Genomic DNA, 15747 nt, shown 5'->3' with positions numbered 1-15747 from the left:
TCAGAATTCCGCCTTAAACCCAAATGATCGCTTTTTCTCATGATCTTTTTACATAGCAGAGAGGACTGTGTTTGATACAATTACGTCTTTCATCTTGAGCAGCTTTCAAGATCAAAATCAATACATTTGTTTTCACCTTTTGTACCTCCCTCTTTAATGTCAGGCATGAAGCAACTTCACAGGTTCCTCACAGAATGTTTCTCACAAGTCTTCAGCCCCTGACAATTGAAGTACAATGTACTTATTATAGCGAAATGGAAAACCATATGGACAAAGCTAACTACTTTAACATCTGCTGTCTTTTCTCCATCTGCTCTCTTTGGCTGTGCTCTTGTCCAAACCTGCCAAAAGTACCAGTTTCTCAAGGGTCTCATGGCGTATCAGCCACGTCCTCGATGAAAGTTCTTAATTTCATGTTCATTTTGATGTAGTGGCAGGACATCTGCCCTCCTCTTGCTGCAGGAGGATTTCATGCAGGGAGAGCCTGGTTTGTGGTGAGAAGCACATGGATGTGATATGTGTTGTAGTGTGAAACCCACAGCCACGATAGGACAGGTAACAGCAGGATGAGTCCTGCCCTACCTGGGAAATCACCTCCCTTCTCCCAGTGGCCTTCTCAGCTGTTGAAATTAGTGTCTGAAGGATTCTGAAACCTGTGATGTTGAACAGAGGCAATACCTGTTGTCATGTACAGCCTCAGAAATTCTTTGGTGTGACTTATTTTTTTTTTTTAATTATTACTTAATGTCATTCTTCTGGTGACTATCTTTCTGTATGCATCTAGCAGAAGAACTGGGATAACTTCAGATAAATGTACTGTTAGTCTCACTTTACAGTGATGGAGAAGATGGTTATTTTTCTTGGATTCTAACGGAAATGGGAATTACCTCAAGAATTAGCTATGGGAGCTGATTGTGCTCCTTGTTTTTGGCAGCCTGTGGCAGAAGTTGTCAGAAGAAGCTTCTTTGGGATCATTTTGTCTTGATGAGGTGTTTGCAGAGTCTCAGCCCTGCGGCTTTGGGCTGTCTGGTCTAGGTGGCACTCAGGTTCAGTCCCTTCGGGCACTTCCAGGGCTGGTTGGGAGAGAGGAGCAGGTCACAATTCAGACCCCAAACTGGGACATCTCAAGAAAGGGGTGGAATAGGGCTTTAGAGCCAACGTGGGGGGCATTTATAATTCCTTCTCTTGTTCTGAAGACCGTAGCGTAATGTTTGTAGTTCAGCTGGGGGGAAAGGTTTTGAGTTTGACAAAGAAATGTCCCTCTAGCGTGCAAAGGCCAGAGTGCAAAGGGAAAGATCTAGTCCAGGAGCAGCCCTTGCTTGTAGAGATGCCATCCACTGACTTCTCTGGCAATTGGAAGGTGTCATTATTGAACAATTAACAAGCATTACATGTCACAGAGCTGTAATTAATACTGAGCAAAGAAGAGAGTTGTTTTAATTATCTTCCTCATATAGTGCTGTTTAAATCCTTCTTGGCCTCAAGACAGGCAAAATAGATGGCCCTGTACAAGCTGGCCAAGTCACTGCTGGGCTTTGATACACGAGGTGAGTTTGAAGCTGGTCATCACCTCTGTGCCTGGCTGGGTCCTGCAACTGCAGAGCTCACCCCAGCAGAGCCAAATGGCTGCACCAGCTCCAGGCACTCCTTTCATCACAGATGGCTCCATGACTGCCCACGTACGTTCAGATATGTTATGATGTATTTTGTTACCTTAAAAAAAAAAAAAAAAAAAAAAAGCCAGTTTTCTATAGTGTGGAGTTTTTATACCTTGCCCTTGAGGCTAGCATGCCCAGTGCTTTGTATTTAGGGGACGCTTTGTGGCTGTGTTGTGGCATATGTGTGTTTCTGGTTGGCCTGGTCGTGTCTTGAAGGTACCGAGCTTTGCCAGGGGCAAGAGGATGAAAATATGCTCTCAGTACAAAAAAAGGACATCAGTTCGTGCATCCTGGAGAGAAAATCAGTTGTGCCAGATAAAGTGAAACTCTGAGCATTCGTCATTCAGGGCTTGCTTGCACGTGGTTCATCTGTCTGCATATTTTCTATAGGACTTCCTCGATAACAGGAATCGCACAGTGAATAACTTCTCCTGCATTTCCTTACTGTCGGGAGGAGATGCTCTGCACTGTGTTGAACTGTCTGCTGTGCACTCTGCTCATTGGGTTCAGTATTTTGGGTCAGAGCCCTCAAAAGCACAAGGGCTGCCTGCCCTCACTGCCTGCGGAGCCGGTGCTTGCTCTGATGTCCCTGTGGCTGCTGACTTGTCTGCGCGTTAGGTTATCGCTTTGAAAGCAGATTTGAAGTTGCTCTAGCGTTGGCTTTTTGCATGCTGCCAAAATTAACATTCACAGCGTCTGGTGCTGGCTGTCGGCGGAGGCACCCTGTCCAGGGTCAGTTGAAACTGCGTGAGTTGATTCCTAAGGGCTCGGTAACGTGTTCCAGGCGGACAGCGGGACACCCTCAAGCGAGCTGCTGGCTCACAGCAGTTTTCTCTCGGTCGGTATTGCAGTCCTGGCCTTTCACTTCTCTTGCAGTACACAGGTTACAGAAGTGTTACTGAAAGATTTTGTGAGACCTAGATTTTCCAAGCTGAGCAAACCCAAGTGCTCATTTATGTTCAGGTGTGCTTGAGTGGGACACAAACGTGTAGAACAGATGCGGGTTCAAATAGTGCAGGGAGAGGCAGCAGCCAGGGGTACACAGATGAGCTGCTGCCTGTTCCACCCACAGAGCCTTTGAGGTGGTTAACAGGCTGTCATTAAAGTCCTGTCATCATTAGAGATGGCTGTCAAGAGTTTGGATTCTCTGTTTATGCCCAGGTGAGGTGAGGGGCAGCTGCTGTGTGGCTCTGTCTGAGGGGACAGCGTCAGTCCATGGAGGCCTTCCCGACGGATGGCCAAGGCTCTGTGTCTCTGCCTCCGCAGAGACCTGGGGCAGAAGGGACCTCAAACCTAATCAAGCTCACAGTACCTGAGCCTCAAACCCTCAGTCGCCAAAGAAATAGTGGCTAATATGCCAAAGAGCATACATTTCGTGTGATAGATACTTTAATAAAACACGCTCAGGATGGTGTTGGGCGAATTGAAGCCTGAGCAGGGTTTGGAGCAGAAATCAGACTCTCGCTACATGCAATGGCTCCGAGCTTAAAACATTATTTTTTCATTAATGTTATATTGTTATTTTTAGCATCAGTGCCAATCAGCGTGTAATTGGTGGTGATCTCATGCTCGCTCCTGGGTACAGAGTGTTCCTTCCCAGTTTGGGAGCGTTCCCCTGTTATTGCTGAGTCGCGGCCTGCGCGCACGCAGAGGCCCCGCTGTCGTTAGAGCTCTGCCTGCCAGGATGGACGCTCCTGCCATGGAGCACTCGGCAGCTCGCCTCTCCACACAGCTCCTGAGGGGCAGGTACAGCTCGGACTGCTTGTGGAAATGCTTCTCTCAGGCCTGTGTTAGCTGACAGACATCCACAGCGTCACGCATGAGCTTTGAAATGCGGTGCTGCACAGCGAGGAGAGCCCTCCAAAGGTTTCTTTATAAAAGCTATAAACAGAGTTGGCTCTTAAAGTGGGGGGGATACTTTGACCTGTTCCTGTGCTCCTTCACAGCAGCAGAATGGCTTTCACTAGCAGCACGAGTGGGGCATTTCTTGACCGAGCTACAAACACGACGGCCCACCAGAAGGAAATGTCCCTGACAGGGAGCCGTGGTGCTCCCAGGCTGCTGGAGGAGCACGGCTGGGATCAGCCAGCAAGGGAGTGTTTTGCCAGGAGGGTAATGGAAACGCAGGTCAAATACCTGGGCTCTTGGGCGGCATGCCTTGTGTTCGAAGCCTGTAATGCTCAGTGATTATTATAGGGGAGCCCTCTCGAATTAGGTGGTTTTGGGTAGAGCCTATTTTAATCTGTGGCTGTACCAGGAAATTACTCCCTTACAACGACCAAAATGGTGATTTTCATAATGTTTTTTCTGAGCATTCTGTGAGTGAGATTAGGTTTGTGCTATGACAAAAAAAATAGCATTGTTAGGTGTTGGCTTGAAAAATGGCTTTGATCTTTGTCTGCGGTTACGTACAGGCTGTATTAATAGGCTCTCCTAATTTGGTCCTGGTATAATTTTCCATTTTTTTTTTCAGTGAATTCAATGTGGTTTGCAAACACAGATCAATGAGAAGGTATTGAAGGTATCTAGCTAATGAAAACTAGCCAAAAGTTGGATGCCCTTTCAAACAGCAAGCCCACTGACATACGTCCGGTGGTACTGCCACAGTGCCATGGTGCAGTGCCTGGTTTCTCCATCATCCTTCTCCAGGATGGCTTTGTTCTGACTTGAGTATCTTAGACATCCATGGCACATGAAGGCTGCAATGAATCCAGCATGGTAAAATAAACATTGCAGAGCAAGTTAAGCCTATCTTAAACCCCAGATGTGCTGCTTTAGCTTGTGCCCCCAAACTTTGCAGAGGAACACAGTTTATTGTCAGCAGCTGCTGCTCTTTCAGGCTTTCAGGCTCTGAGCATTGGGCTTTGTTTCCCCGGCCCTGCAAACCACGAGCATCCTGCTGTCACGTATGGATCCTATCTTGAAACCATTACGTTGTACAGATCGTGCCTGGCGCTGGTGAAAGTTGTGAGGAAGAAATGCAGCATTACGGGAATGGGGATTTCTGGCTTGGTGGCATTTAATATCTGTGTCAGCAGGTGTGGGAGCCCTGGCCTTCTGCGAGGCTGGAATCTGACTGTGTCCAACAGTGGCATTTGTTACATGCCCTTTCATCTGTCAGTGTGTATATATATATGTTGTGTGTATATATAAATATATATATGTGTATACATATACAGCTCCTGGTTGGCACTGCTGCTCTGCAGACTGGGCTGTATTTTTAGCCCTGGCTCCTCCTGTCTCTGCAGTGAGCTTTTGTGGTCTCCTCTGTGCCCCCAGGCAGGGAGCGGGTAAAGCCCAGCTCAGTTTTGTGTCTGCCTTTGAAGCATTTATGATACATTTGTCTTCTCAAATTCCAGCGTGTAAAGTTGGAAGAGCATTTCCCAGAGGGGAGGAAAGCACTAGAAGGGGGAGAAGAGTTTAAAGAGGTGAACCCTACGCCAGTAAATCCTCTGTTTACTTTGCTCTTTTCTCCTGAGGTTTCATCACAGCTTTTTACCACTCCTATCATGTCAGATGCTATCTGTACCAGGAATGGGCCCACACCTCATCCTTCAAGGCTTTTCCATGATACAGAGTTCTGGATGGGTCATCAGGTCGGGGCTGAAAGGCCCCTACCAGCAGATGAATTTCACACCAGTTTCTCACGTGGGCGTTAGAAGGCTTATCACTAAAAACAACCAACCAATGGTGGAAGTTTGGTCTCCTCTCCTTTCTCCTTTATCAACATGCCACTTGCCTTACAGATTAGGATTTTTATTTACGTTTTTTAGCTTTGAGAGGAAAATCATTTAGCAAGAGTCAGGCTGAGAGAGGGAGAGTTGCCAAGATGGATGGAAATATCCTATCACAGCATCAGCTTTAGAGACATTGGAAAGAGGCTAATGGAGAAGACAGACTTTTTCCCATCGTTGTAGCCAGGTATTTTGGCCCTGACTTGCTGCATGCTAGAATGCTCTAGTTACAGACGGAAGGTGCTTTAAACTGGATTATCACGGAAAACTACCCATAAGGGCACTTCCATTAGTGCCGGCCCGTGTCCCTGTAGCTCTTGCACACTGCTGTCATTGAAACCCAACACATAAAGTTCTCGTTTGCTTATTTGTATTTTCCTTCGCACGTATACAACTTGTTTAAGGACTACTTATAAAGAATAGCTCAGGCTGTGTTTGGGGCATAAAACTTTTATTAATAGAATCAATAGCACTTAGGATGCTTCTTGTATTTAAGCGTCATATAACCAAGGAAAAAAAAAAAAGGAGCCAGGCAAGAGCCTGCTGTTTACTTTCACACTTTTGTGCACCCCATTAGCTGTTACCATCAGGATGCTATCTACATGGCTGTTTCATAAGTATGAAATAAATGCTATTAGTTTGTAGATTCAGAGTGGGTGGCCTTGAGCGTGCTGATGGCTGGAAAGGAGGAGCAGCAAGCTGTACCCAGCCCCACAACATGAGAGCTGGTCAGGCATGGACTTCAGCCTCTCAGGGGCACTGCTCCATCACCAGGACTTGGCCAGCTGATCCTGCAGCCTCATGTGGGTATCAGGGTGACCTGGTGTGGTTAGGGATCAACCAGGTAGCCACAGCCCCAGGTTCCTGCCTCACTGCAAGCTGGGTACAGCTTGCTGCCCTCAAAAAGGGATCCTATATATGTGTTAAAGAATAATCAGAGAGTTTGCTCTGGTTCTTTGCAGTCTGTGTAAGTTAGATGAGGCATATAGCTGTATGTATGTGTGTGTATACATACATAAGTGAGAAATATCTTAATCGTTCAACCAATTTCCAAAATGTGAAAGACATTAGTGGTCACCCACACAAGAAGGGGATGCTCCCCGTCTCGACGTGGCTGTGCACACCAGACAGAGATACTTGCTCTCTGACGGTGGCTTAAACCCAAGACTGAACTCAAAGATAAGATCTGTTTTGGTCTGGGAACAGTAACAGCCATTTCCTGAAACGGGCTGGGGTTTGCTGGCTCCCTCCCTACCGCAGTACAGCCATGTCCAGAGCTGCTGCCAGCATCTCTGTGCCTGCTGGCAATTTGCTTGAGCTGTGCCCACGGCTGGGCAGCAGTACAGGGCATCTTGTGTTTAAGTATTCAATGAGAAATAAAGGTGAGTTCCAGCAGCAGCTTAGTAGAAACATAACTGCAGGACAGTTGAATTTTCAGAGCTATTTCATGTATACAAATGCAAGATGTTGCTCTAAGTGCATTAAACAAAAGCAAGTCAAAATGTACTGCTGGCATCACTAACCTGAGGTTTCCAAGTTGGCTGAACAACAAAGGAACATGACAGCTATCCAACATCTGAAGCGTCAGCCCATTACTCAACGGCACCTTGGTAGAGATGTTTTAACGATGTTAATAAACTTCACATTTGTCTTGCTCTATTTGCAGTTTGCTGCTGGGTTCAGGGGTCATTCTTTGAAGATATATTGGCAATATAGGACAAACATGTTTTCTTTTTGTTTGATCATTCATGGGATCAAGTGCTGTCTTGAAACTTTTTTTGTGCATTTTTGTTTTCTCTCACTGAGATTTAAAAAAAAACACACTCTTTCTGCTTTATAAAAAGACAGAAAAGAACTTGATTTTACATGTGCTTTTTGCCCTTAAGAATTAGAAACATACATTTTTTTTGGAAAGATGCACTTCCTCCAAAATAAAAATATTTTGTCTGTGGTGTTGTTTTTTGTTTTTTTTTTTTTTAAGTCTCTGCATTCCATGTGTGATAGCTAAAGCTACTTGCAAGCTGAGATATTCTTGGTGAGAGCATTACTTCAGTCACTCACAAAAACACATCTTAATGAATAAACTATTCAAACATTTCTCAGTGCTGAGCTGTGGAGGTCAAAGCGATACTGGCTCACTGGGTGACCTTGGACAAGTCATTATCTCAGCCTCCTTTGTCTGTAAAATCTGACTGTTAAATGGCTCCTCACAGAAGAGGTGGGAGAAACAATTAGGTAATGTTGGTAAAATGTTTGGGATATGAAATGTGGCTCGTAGCTGCTGAGGATGACTCCCATCAGTCGTCGGTAGCTGATGCTGTCATTTGGCAACCACTGAACTTTGGTTATTTTGTCTATCAGGAGTGGAAAGAAAACTGGACAGAAAAAAGGTTTTTATTGATATCTATAACCCTGCCTTCAGATTTTTAGTAACAACTCCGCCTTTGTTTCATCTCGTGTTAAACACTTTAGTAAGTGGAGATATTCGGGTCTAAAAATGTGTCCCCTGGTAGCTGAGGACGTGTTTCTGTGGTTGGAGCAGCTCAACCTCAGCCGCTGCTGCCTATCAGACAGGCTCCTGTTTTGTGTTCCTTTACACGGATAAATGCTTCTTGCTCTAGGCTTTCACATCTTTTCTAGATGAGATTGCCATGATCTCTGTTCTCTCTAGGATCCCTGGGATAGTCCTCCTATTTCTTTTCTGTCTTATGATCTCTTTCTCCTGTTAATGTGTTTGTTCAATTTGTTGGTTGCATGCCAGCTGGGAGAGGTTTGCAAAGGTCTGGAGGGAGCCATGTGGCCAGGTCTCACCAGTGTTTGGGAGAAGTCAAATGTTTTACTGTTCTTCGTGCATTCTGAACATTAATTCAAGCCTTTTACTAAGGACTTCTTTCATGCCTGTCTGATCCCCAGAATATGATCAGCTCAAGCCGGCACAAAGGGTGCCAAAGGCTGCCTGTGCCTGAAGTGCTGCTGAAGGGCACACTTCGGCCTAAGCCCTCCTCAGCCTCTGCTGCGGCTGGAGGAGGATGTGGTGCCTGCGTCCCCACTGCTGTCCCACACCTCCCTTCCCTGGAGTTAGCATTTATACAGCCTTACAGTTTGCCTGCCTGGCTCCAAGTTCATCTTTAGGGCCATCTGCTCCCCCACCACCCCAAGCAGGGGGCCCAGACTTTCTCAGCCTCGATTTTCCTTTATGAACCCTGACATGGTGTTGGTTATTTTCTGTATGGTGGGTGGTAACTGATTTAAGTTTCACGTGTGAAATGCTTGCAATGCTTGGGATGTGACTGTTTTAGTAAGAGAGTATAATTTTTTCCCCATTTACAGGATGGCTATTTTTCCCACCGACCGAAGGAGAAAACACGAACGGACAGCAATAATGAAAATTCAGTTCCCAAGGACTTTGAAAACATTGATAACAGTAACTTTGCTCCCAGGACTCAGAGACAAAAACACCAGTCTGAGCTGGTGAAAAAACCCCTAAGCAAGCAAAAGGAGCATCTAAGAAAGAAACTGGAAGAGGAGAAAGTGAAGGAGAACTCATTGCTGGGAAAGAGCTCCAACGAGGTGGTGCAGCTGAGTGATCAGCCTGGGAAAAACAGCAGCAGCAACAGCGACCTGAAGGACATTCACAGGCCTCCCCGGCAGCATCATCTCACAAAAAGTGGAAACAGCTCCCCTGAGGTGCGATACGAACAGCCACCAAAGTGCGAGGTAACGGGCAAGGAGGCGATCTCAGCCATGTCCCGGGCTAAGTCGAAGCAGTGCCGGCAGGAGATCGCAGAGGTGTACTGCCAGCACAAGCACGGGAAGCTGATGCCGGAGAAGGTGACACGTTTCTGTGCGCTGGAGGGTAAGTTGGTGGGAGGTGAAGGAGAAATAAAGCAGTATCTCAGGGGAAGGATTGTATATAATTGAAATGGCTTCCTGATAACAAAAACTGACTTTATTGCGGAAATGTCTAATGTAGTTTCCTAGCCTGTGAAGCGAGGGAGAGTCTGTGGATGTTTTAAGCAGGGAGTTACACGCGTATTACAAGATCCTTGGTAGATTCTTATTGAATTTCTTTTCACTTTTCTTACACCAGGTTTTTATTGCAGTACGTGATCTGGGTATTCAGCTGCTGCTTCTGCTTCTTTTTGTTCTTTATCTACAAGCATAGAGAAACATAGGTGAGGTGCACAACTTGTTAAATGCACAAGAGTTGCCTGCTTTGTGGGGATCGGAGAACCATGGTGAATTTGCTGTCTTACGCTAACCAATAAATGGGAGCAATAAATAAAGGTGTTGGGGCCATATGGCCATTTTTAACGTTTCTACAGTGTAGTCCAGCTAATAACCAGAGCCACTAAGAATTTTGGTCACAAGTGATTGTAAGAAGTATAATAACCTTTTTTATTTTTTAGTATGAAAAAAATCTAATTTTGTAGCTTACTTCTGCTTTTAATGTTCTTTGATCAGCAAAAGTAATTTTCTAGATTACTGCTGTAGAAAGTCAGGTGCCACTTGTTGCCAAAGTCAGGCTTCGATTTGCTGCTTATGGTTTCTCCATGCAGCCAGGTGCAGCAGGTATCTCTCTGCCTGCTTTTGGTTTGTATGTGTGAGCTGACCTGTTCCTACTTTTCAGGAAGAATGCTCCATGTGCTGCTGTTTATTTAGCTGTCAGCTTCCTATTTAGTAAAGTGCTTTTTTTAGAGGGTGTTTAGCTTCTTTTGTTAGGAATATTTCCTTGCATCCTCTAACCCTCGTGGCTTACCTGTTTACTGCACCACGTCGCAGCAGTAAGTGCTGTTGGGTAGATTCAACATGGTGGGGAGGGAGCAGGGGGATGGTGGTGGTGCTCTTGGCTAAATTAGGAGGCTAAACTCCCTGTTAAGTACATGGGGAAAAAAGGAGGTGTCGTGGAGGATGTTCCCAAACGAGCATTTCTCTAGCAAGAAGCTTAAACTTTTAATTTAGATGCATATTACCGTGGTGACCACTGTCAGCACCCCATTTCCCACCCCTGTGATTATTTTGTTGTGAAGTTTTTGTGTTTTGTTTTGTTGTTGTTGTTTCTTTTTTTTTTTTTCTTCCCATGTCTCTTTTGGTATTTTTGTTCCTTTCTAATCATGGTAGTATTGAAAATCTTCACAGTGTGGCCCAATTGGAGATAAAGAATTAATGCAGCAGGTAGAAGACCTGGTGTTCAGTGGGAAGTAGGGAGAGAGACAGGGAAAGCAGAATAAGTCAAAGGGAAAATAAACAATCAGACATCAGTGAGAGTCTGAGCATCAGTGAGTTACCCCCAGGTGCCCCTAGGTCCCATTTGGGTACTGCTGGTGAAATCCACTGTGACAAGCCTGTCCTTGGTGTCCTTCCCTCTTGTCTAATGACAGCAGGTTCAGCTCTGGTGTGTGAGAAACCTGATGGAGCTCAGCACCTTGCAGACACTGTCCTGCACTTCGTGGGATCAAGGACAAAATGCCACCAATGCTATATGCCTTATGCAGGGTAAATGCATCACATATACACACGCAAGCGATACCCTGGAGTGAGCTGGAAGTTGTATTGTCATTACTGTGGGCACATGTTGCAGCTGCATGCAATTTTTTTTTGCACACACCTATGATTCCATCACCTATCTGGTAATCTTTCTCAGGGTGACTTTGCAGCAGGTTTAAACAACTACCATTCTTAAAATAAAATAAATAAAAAAAAAAGCTCCTCAAGAAATATTATTTGCTTCTTTTTTAAATACAGAATTAATCTCATATGTCCTGCAAGGTAGATTTGGAACCGAGAACAAGGAGGTCAGCTTTTACACATGAAGCATTTCAGCATGTGTGTGCATTGTATATTTGTACAAATGCTTCCTTTGTAATAAAAGACAATAAAAGGTCCTGGAAAACTGGGAGCTACATTCATGACTAGAGAGATGGGATTACTGTCCAATATGGTTTTCTTTTAAAATACATATAAATTTATTAATAGTTTATGAGTTATGGGGATATATCACATTAAAATAGTAATTGTAAAAAGACGTGGCTACAGTTTTTCAGGTTAGCAGTGCCAGAGTTTTATTTCAGTTTTTATTTTAGGCAGTGGTACTAGTTTAGAAATAATAGTTTGGGAACGTCTTTACTTAGCCAGATGGATCCTTGTGGAAAATGTTGACTTTTCTTTGCCTCAAGGTTATTCTTGCTGCCCCTGCTGACAGCTGAAGTTTACTGCTTCAACAGCCAGCTCTCCTTGGCAGAAAACTGTACATCCTGTGTTACATACAGGGTTGCTTGGGAGCTTTGCTGTGGGGAAGAGATAAAGCAGCAGCATATTGCATGGGACATGAGCTGATATGCAGGAGGTGGCAATGCACAAGCAGACTGGGACATCAGAACTGTGGAGGAGATCCAGACACTTGTCTGAATGCAGGGCTAGTAAGGCAGACATGTAGGAACCCCAAAATAAAAGGTGCCCAGTGTCTACTAGTAGGCATTAGAGCACTTTGCAGGATAGGTCCCAGTTCAGCCATCAGTCTTGCCCCATTTTATGATACGACTTGGTAGGTCCATTAAATTTTGCAGCCCTGTTAAAGATCTGCAGTCCGAGCTTAAGTGTGTTGTGTCTCAGATCTTTCCTCCCCACTGCAGAATGTAAATGCTGCTGTTGTGCACCCACAGACTGGCTCCGTCCCTCGTCAGAGGTGTCTTCCAGGTATGCATCAAAGGAGTTGGACTTCATTAGCAGATGTTTGTGGAGCACTGGCCATCACGTTTTGGGAATATAAGCCACCATGTTGTCAGGATTGTAGGGGGAGGTGTGTAGAGAGGTCTTGCTAATGTATGCATCAAGAAAGCTCAATGTTTTTTGTCAGCAAAAGTAAGACATCCCGGCATTCCGAGTCTTTGTACTTAGCATGCAAGTGCTATTCCTTTTGGTTTGAAAAAAGGTTTCCTGTCCGCTTTCAGCAGAGCTGTAAAGTTAAAATATTTATGCACTGGAGAAGCACGTTCATCCATTATCCCAATGTATAAATGTGTTCCCAGTGCTACAGTTTCCATTGAGATGTCATCCAGCATTTAATCCCCTCGGATCCCGTCTTACTGATCAAAACCACGAAGTCGCTAAGTGTAGCTATCAATCACAGCCACGACTCCATCCGGCTGGGCTGTCATAAACGTGAAACGATACATTCACTTGAGTGCCTATCAATGGGAGCAGGATCTTACAAGCTCTTTTCTTTAAGTATTTTATTTCCAAAGGCAAGAGGCAACAAAAGTTGAATGTAACCATCTTCAGCTATAAGAGAAAGGTGAAAGAAAGCCAGCGGTATCAGGTTGGCTGGCTGGCTGAAATGCAGTGTTCATTGTTTCCATAAGGATAGGGGTGGATGGGCTGCAGTCCCGCTGAGGACGTTGCAGGAGTCATCGGTGTTCTGCAGCACAACAGGGCACGGGAGCTTCAGCAGTGCCTGATGTGCTGAGCACCCCAGCAAGCGTTTGCCAACAAGCTGGTGCTGAGAACAGGGCACAAATGCTACAGAGCAGGGAGTCGGTGTCAGAGGCTTTAGGTGCTGCCTTATCCAAAGCTCAGCCCAGGGCAACAGGCAGCTTGCAAGTCACTCGTGGTGTTCGGAGTTTGTAGAAGTGTGTTTTGAGGGAAAATGCAGTTGGTGAAGGTAAGGGGGAAAAGTAGGTCCAGCACAAGGTTAGATGAGGAGAGGACAAATCCAGTACTGTGTAGATCATGGACAGGGTACAGAAAGACATCCTTCTGTGGAGTTCACTTCTCAGATGTGATATGAAAATCAGCAAGGTGTTGTCCACAGGCAGATCTTTCCACTTGAAGTTCTTTCTTCTGCAGTGAAAAAAGCCCAACTTGGGGCCTGCTGGCTGGATTCAGTTCCTGGATTCTTTGTTTTTCACGCCCATGTGGATCATGGCAGCTCTGAATCCCTTGACCTGTGAGTTTTTTGGATACCCAGCGCAGCTCCTCCTTAGTCCTTGGCACTGGGTCTGTGAGTTGTCAGGCATGGTGCCAAGCAGTGTCTGCCTCAGTCCTCCTCTGGGCCAGCTTTCTCCAGGCTGCTGTATCCCCAGGGGAGGCTGTGGCCTCATCCTTATCATTAATTACCTATCCGGCTTAATGCTTGACCCAGATCTGTGGCCCTAGATAGACCAAAAATACATAATTTTTTTTAGGGGTGTTTTCTAAAATGTAGTTCTGGCAAAATAAGAGTCCTGAGGAAGCAGAGAGCCGTAAGGGACCACAATTTATTTCCCCTTGGCTCTTCTGTTCTCTTCTCTTAGTTTATAAATCAAACAGGTTTTCTGCTACCTTCATCCCTGTGGGGTAAGCCCAACCCATAAGTAAACTAGAAAAATAATTAGATACCCTGATTCCACATCATCCATGAGCACTGAAAGCTCTTTGCAGATCAGACTGCTTTCTGCTGGGCTCCTTCCTGATAACGCTGCTCTGTCACACGGAGGCAGGAGACTTCAGTTTCTCACAGGCTGCTGAGGAGAAAAATTTCCATTTCATTTTAGAAAACACAGCCTTCTTTTGCTTTTCAAACTGTGAGAAAAGGCCTCTGGAGCTCTGTTTACTGCGTAATCTGCACAGGTAATAGCAGTGTGCGTGGCTGTAATGTTTGTAGCTGAATACTTCAAAGCACTCAGCAGAAGGAGGTTGATTTGCAGGAAGAGAGAGAATAAGCCTTTCAGATGCCAAATACTTGCGGGGTGGAGCAGAGCAGTTCTTCAAGGCCCAGAAATGGGAGAGTCCTCCGTATAATTTTAAAAGGACGGGAGCTGTATCTAAGCAAATTTCCCCTGCTCCATATGCATGGGTAAGCCCACAGAAACATGGAAGTGTGTGCCTCTCTTTAGCTTTCACAGCTCTGATATGTTTTTGGACTTACTGGGTTTGATCTAACAACCATTGGACCCCAAATTTGTATTTCTCTCCTGGTTTCAGGATTCCCAGTGACACTGGCTGCTGCTGAATTCCTGTCGCTCTAACCCGTTAGTGTGACAGAGTTACTGTGATGAGCAATACACGGTTTAAGAAGCATGTAAGAGCCACTGCGCATGCAGCCCAGACAGCATTTTAATTTGCTGCACCACAGATGACTCCGGTTGCAATAAATTTACTGTGAGCAGACTAATTGCAAAATAACCCTAATTGAGTAGTTATCAGCGAACAACATCCTGTGGAACAAAACTGCTCACAATTAATAGCATTTAAGCCATACGCCGTTACTCTGCAGAACGCCAAGATGTAATTACACCGTGTACAGAGATTGTGTTCTCTTCTGGAAACCATGTTTCCAGCACTTCTTTCATTATGAAAGGCAGTGTCAAGATTCAGTACTTGTATTTTAGGGAAAGTGGCTTTATGAAATGTGGTGTGCCTCCCTTCTCCCCCTAGATATGTGAAACAGAACCATGAGTATTAAAGTCATTGAAGCAGTGGCACTGAAAGAGAAAAACAAGATCTCTGCAATAATGTGCAGTGCTACGGATTCGTAGATTAGCTTTTTCATGGCCACGTGTGCAAGTTTTGACAGAAAATTGGAATGTGACTGAGTAAAGGAAAGATACTCGATTATTTTGCCTGAGGATGGACTCTACCTCATCAGATGGATGGGGGCTGGAATGTATCCTGGAATGGATGGGGGCCGAAAAGCGTGGAAATGCTAGCACCCAAAGTGCACATCAGCTGCTGCCACTGGACTTGATCTGCAGGCAGGCATCACACGGTAGGGCTGTGTTTTGTTGTAGGACTGGGGTACTGTGGTTGTTTGGAGGGAATGATGACACAGCCTTGATGCAAGAGCTGCCAAAACTCTTCCCCCTTGCTCATGGATGAGCTGTTCCTGGGGGAGAGGGCCAAGAGAGTGATTTAACCTCAGAAACTGGGTCTGGCCAGTGAGTCAGAAACTGGACAGCTTTCTTTGCAGAAGAAAGGTCTGTGCACGTCTTGTAAGGGAGATGAATTTTGTTGGAATGTCCTTGCAGCATCCCAGAACAGGGTGGTGATGTTTTGCCACCTTGCTGCATCCTGTCGGAGGACAGGAGAATGGTGTTTCTATGGGATGGGTGAGCCTGGGGCATTGCATTGCTAAGGGATTCTTCTTGCAAAAAGAAGGCCATCCTGAATGCTGTCTTGTGTAGCTCCAGCTTTTGCTTCAGGAGAACAAATTCAGTGAGGAGAAAACACGGGTAACTGTGGTGGGTGTCTGTGCAGTTAATCCTTTGGTTTAAATACAGAAAACTACTGTCAGGAGCATCGGCAAGTTTACAAGTCAGAGAATAAAACCAGAATGATATTCCTCTGGTTTTCCACACGCTGCTCCTGCTGTCCAGGCA

General features: G+C 45.3%; 1 protein-coding gene across 2 annotated transcripts in view; it reads left to right on the top strand.

Moving 5' to 3' along the window:
• XYLT1 (xylosyltransferase 1) overlaps positions 1–15747 on the top strand; it is a 183701-nt gene that overhangs the window by 80990 nt on the left and 86964 nt on the right. For both annotated transcript variants that reach the window (XM_084536741.1, XM_084536742.1), the window contains exon 2: positions 8723–9248. In XM_084536741.1, the coding sequence (XP_084392867.1) occupies positions 8723–9248 (526 nt within the window). The remainder of the gene's footprint in view (positions 1–8722; positions 9249–15747) is intronic.

This window comes from Aythya ferina (genome assembly GCF_964211825.1).
Source record: "Aythya ferina genome assembly, chromosome: 15".
Taxonomy (NCBI): Eukaryota; Metazoa; Chordata; class Aves; order Anseriformes; family Anatidae; genus Aythya; species Aythya ferina.
The sequence above is the reverse complement of the archived record's forward strand: the minus strand, read 5'-3'. Positions and strand labels throughout refer to the sequence as shown.